General features: G+C 59.8%; 1 protein-coding gene across 1 annotated transcript; it reads left to right on the forward strand.

Moving 5' to 3' along the window:
• Window positions 1–486: 486 nt before the first annotated feature.
• LOC104520454 (plexin domain-containing protein 1-like) lies at window positions 487–2282 on the forward strand (the record flags this gene model as incomplete). The annotated part of the gene is made up of 5 exons (XM_010162150.1): window positions 487–630; window positions 979–1048; window positions 1386–1508; window positions 1858–1976; window positions 2183–2282. Coding segments are annotated over 5 exons (556 nt in total), but the record flags the coding sequence as incomplete, so codon positions are not given.
• Window positions 2283–3458: the final 1176 nt, after the last annotated feature.

Consider the following 3458-nt stretch of genomic DNA (forward strand, 5'->3'; position numbering starts at 1 on the left):
GGGGATGTCACCCAGGAGAGCAGCCTGTGTCCCCACTCCCCCTGCCACGTCCCCATCCCCTCACTCCTGCACTGGTGGCTCGGCCGCTTTCCCCGAGCTGCCTGTTCCAGGGTTGATGGTTTCTCCTGGATTTCCATGGCTTCTTCACTCGTTTGGCTTCTGGGGGTCACTTGGGCTGTGACATCCAGCCCCTGGCTCTAGAGCTGGGTATTTTCTCCCCAGGAAGGTTCTCTCTGCTTTGCTCAGGTCTCTCTCTCTCCAGCCAGCCCGTCCCTGCCGCGCTCCATCCATCTCCTGGGTCTTCTCATCACCTTCTCCAGCTGCTCAGTGTCCTTTGCTGCCTTCACTCGGGGTTTTCTTGTGCTGCTTTTATTGCTGTTTGTCACTGAGATCAGGTCCTGGCTGCTCCAAGATGTTAACCTGGGGGTTTGCATCTCCACGGAGCATAACGCTGTCCCCTGTCACCCTGTCCCTCCCTGGCTGCAGGAGGACAACCACAGCTACTACGTGTCACGGATCTACGGGCCGGGGGACGCCCGTCTGAGGGGGCTGTGGGTCGACATGGCAGCAGCCAACAAGAGCCAAGTGAAGATCCACGGGATCCTCTCCAACACGCACCGACAAGCCTCGGTGAGCCCGTGGGGTTGTTCTGGGTTGTCCCCCACATCTCCTCTCCCAGCAGGGATTTCCTGATGGTGGCATCTCATCCAGGGTCACAGCATCCCCTCCATGTCCCCTTGGTGGGGACCAAGGCTTGGGAAGCATTTGCTATCCCCCAGTCCAGGGTTGAAGGGGATGAGCTGTGGGGACCAGGCATGCACAGGACCCCCACTCCCATCCCTCTCCCACCCTTCCATGCACCAGGAGCTTGCTCCAAGCCAGGGCAGCACCGGTGGGCACAGACCTGTCCCCCCACATCCACAGTAGACATTTTTTCCAAGTGCTGAGCGTGGTTCTCACTCCATCTTCCTCCTGCAGAGAATCGTCCTCTCCTTTGACTTCCCCTTCTACGGCCACCTCCTGCGGCAGGTCACGATAGCGACGGGCGGTGAGTCGGGGATGCAACTCCACCGGCATTACCCACAGCGGGACGGCTAGACGTGGCTCTGGGGCTGGTTCTAACCTCACCCCACATCCCAGAGCCTGGGGAGCTCAGAGAAGGGGGTGCAGCCCCTTCTCCCTGCCCTGCTGCTGGGGCCTCAGTTTCTGCAGCAGTTGAGGGGATGTGGGGGGGGCACACAGGGTTGGGGGGGGTGCTGGGGGCTGGGGGTAAAAAAATGGGCTGGGTGAGCCAGGGTGGGGTGGTGGGGGGTTAGAAAGAGGGAGGGAGCATCCCGGGGTGTGGAGGGGAGCGTGTGTGGCTTCACCCTCCTCTGCTCACTCAGGTTTTCTCTTCATGGGGGACGTCATCCACCGGATGCTCACGGCCACGCAGTACATCGCACCCCTCATGGCCAACTTCAACCCCAGCTACTCCCGCAACTCCACCGTCCAGTACTTGGACAATGGTGAGTCCTGCTCTGGCCAGGTCCCGTGCCAGCCGTGGTGGCTGCCTCCCTGCCCGCTCCTTCCCCAAAAAACTGGGGAAAACTCAACTCTTCAGGGTGAATCGAGGGGCTGGAGCCAGGTGAGGGCGTGGGGAAGGGGAGCCCAGGGCAGCCCAGGGGCTGTTCAGCGCCGGGGTTGAGGTTTGAGATGTTTGGCAGAGGTTTGTTCATGGGTCTGCTCAGAGAAAAGTGCTGGAGGCTGGGGGATGAGATGACTTGGAGCTTCACTGACAGAAGGTGACCAGCCAGGCTGTTGAGATGTGGAACATGAAGAGATGAGAGGATTGATCCGCTCTGGTCTCTCCCCCAGGGACGGTTTTTGTGGTGCAGTGGGACAAGGTCTATCTTCAGGGGAAGGAGGACATGGGCAGCTTCACCTTCCAGGCAGCCCTGCACAGCACCGGGAGAATTGTCTTTGGGTACAAGGAGGTGAGAGATGTTTCTGCTGGGGAAGGCACAGCAGGAGGGTCCCCATGAGGGATCCCCGTGGGTCTGGGAGGAGATTTGATGTTGGAACTGTTCACACGCTGAGTCTGGGCATTCCCAGTGCCACCAAAGCACTGGGCACCTCTGCAGCAGCACCAGGAGCCCGGGGCAGGGCTGGGGTCCATCACGGCCTCTCTCCCCGGCTGCAGATCCCCGTGCCAGTCCTACAGATCAGTGCCACCCAGCACCCCGTGAAAGCTGGCCTCTCTGATGCCTTCATGATCCTCAACCCATCTCCTGATGTGCCTGGTGAGTCGCTGTGCTTGAGGAACTGGGGGAGGTGGCTGCTGGGGCAGGGGAGAGGCTGATCCCTCCCTTGGGAATGCCAAAGCTCCTCTGGCATCACGGCTGGGAGAGGGGGGAGATGGGGACGGAGAGATGGGACATCCTTGTCTTTGGGCGCTTGAAGACGTGAGGATGCGCTGCTTGGATTTGTGGTGGGGAGCAAAGGAGTGTGAGGAGGTGTGTGGGGCTCGGCTGCACGGATGCCCCTCACGTCCCATGTCCCTGGGTGCATCTTATCTCTCTTGGGGTGCATCTCCCTCGAGGTGCATCTCATCTCCCTCAAGGTGTGTTTCTCTTGGGGTGCATCTCATCTCTCTCAAGGTGCATCTCACCATCTCTCTTGGGGTGCATCTCCTTCAAGGTGCATCTCTCCATGGCCAGGACCATCTCGCAGCCTTGTCCCCATGGGTCAGGGTGACCCCAGCCCGTGCCCACTCTGTGCTTTCTTGAGGCTTTGCAGACAAAAGTGCTTCGTGCTTCTCGCCCAGTGTGTTCAGAATGGCTGTGAGCTGCCAAGCTATCGCTTCCCTGATCTCCAGCTGATGAGGAGGAGGGGAGACCGGTTGCAAATGAGTCTGCAGATGGTTGAGAGGCTCAGGGGGTGCTGCTGGGTGCCCCATTCCCATAGACGTGGGGGTTCAGGGGACCCTACAAGCCACACCGCTGCTGCTCTGGGCTGTCCTTGAGTGCGCAGCGTGACACGGGTGCTGCAGGGCTGGGATCTGCACCCGTGTCAGCAGGACATGGGGACGGCTCCATACATGTCCACATGCTTATTCCACATGTGCCATGAGCTGCACATGGGGTGAGCTTTCCAAAAAGGCTCTTCCAACCTCTCCCATCCCCAGCCTCACTCCTGCCTCCCCGTGCTGCACCCGACACGGTGGCTTTGCCTTGGTGTTTCTGGAGCCCCCCATCTGGCCCTCGGTTTTTACCTGATTATAAGGATTTGTGTAAAAAACTCAGCCAGGCTGGATGGTGCCTCCCCTCCCTGTCCCACCAGCCTGTCCTTGGCTCTCCATCCCTGTGGGCTTCCCAACCCTGCCTGTCCTGGGGTGTGAGGGGAAGCAGGAGAAGAAATGCAAGAGTTAGGCATGAAAAAACCTAATGAGGAGAAGACACGAGGCTTGAAGGGAAGGA

Source organism: Antrostomus carolinensis, unplaced genomic scaffold (genome assembly GCF_000700745.2).
Source record: "Antrostomus carolinensis isolate BGI_N321 unplaced genomic scaffold, ASM70074v2 scaffold9022, whole genome shotgun sequence".
NCBI classification, from domain to species: Eukaryota; Metazoa; Chordata; class Aves; order Caprimulgiformes; family Caprimulgidae; genus Antrostomus; species Antrostomus carolinensis.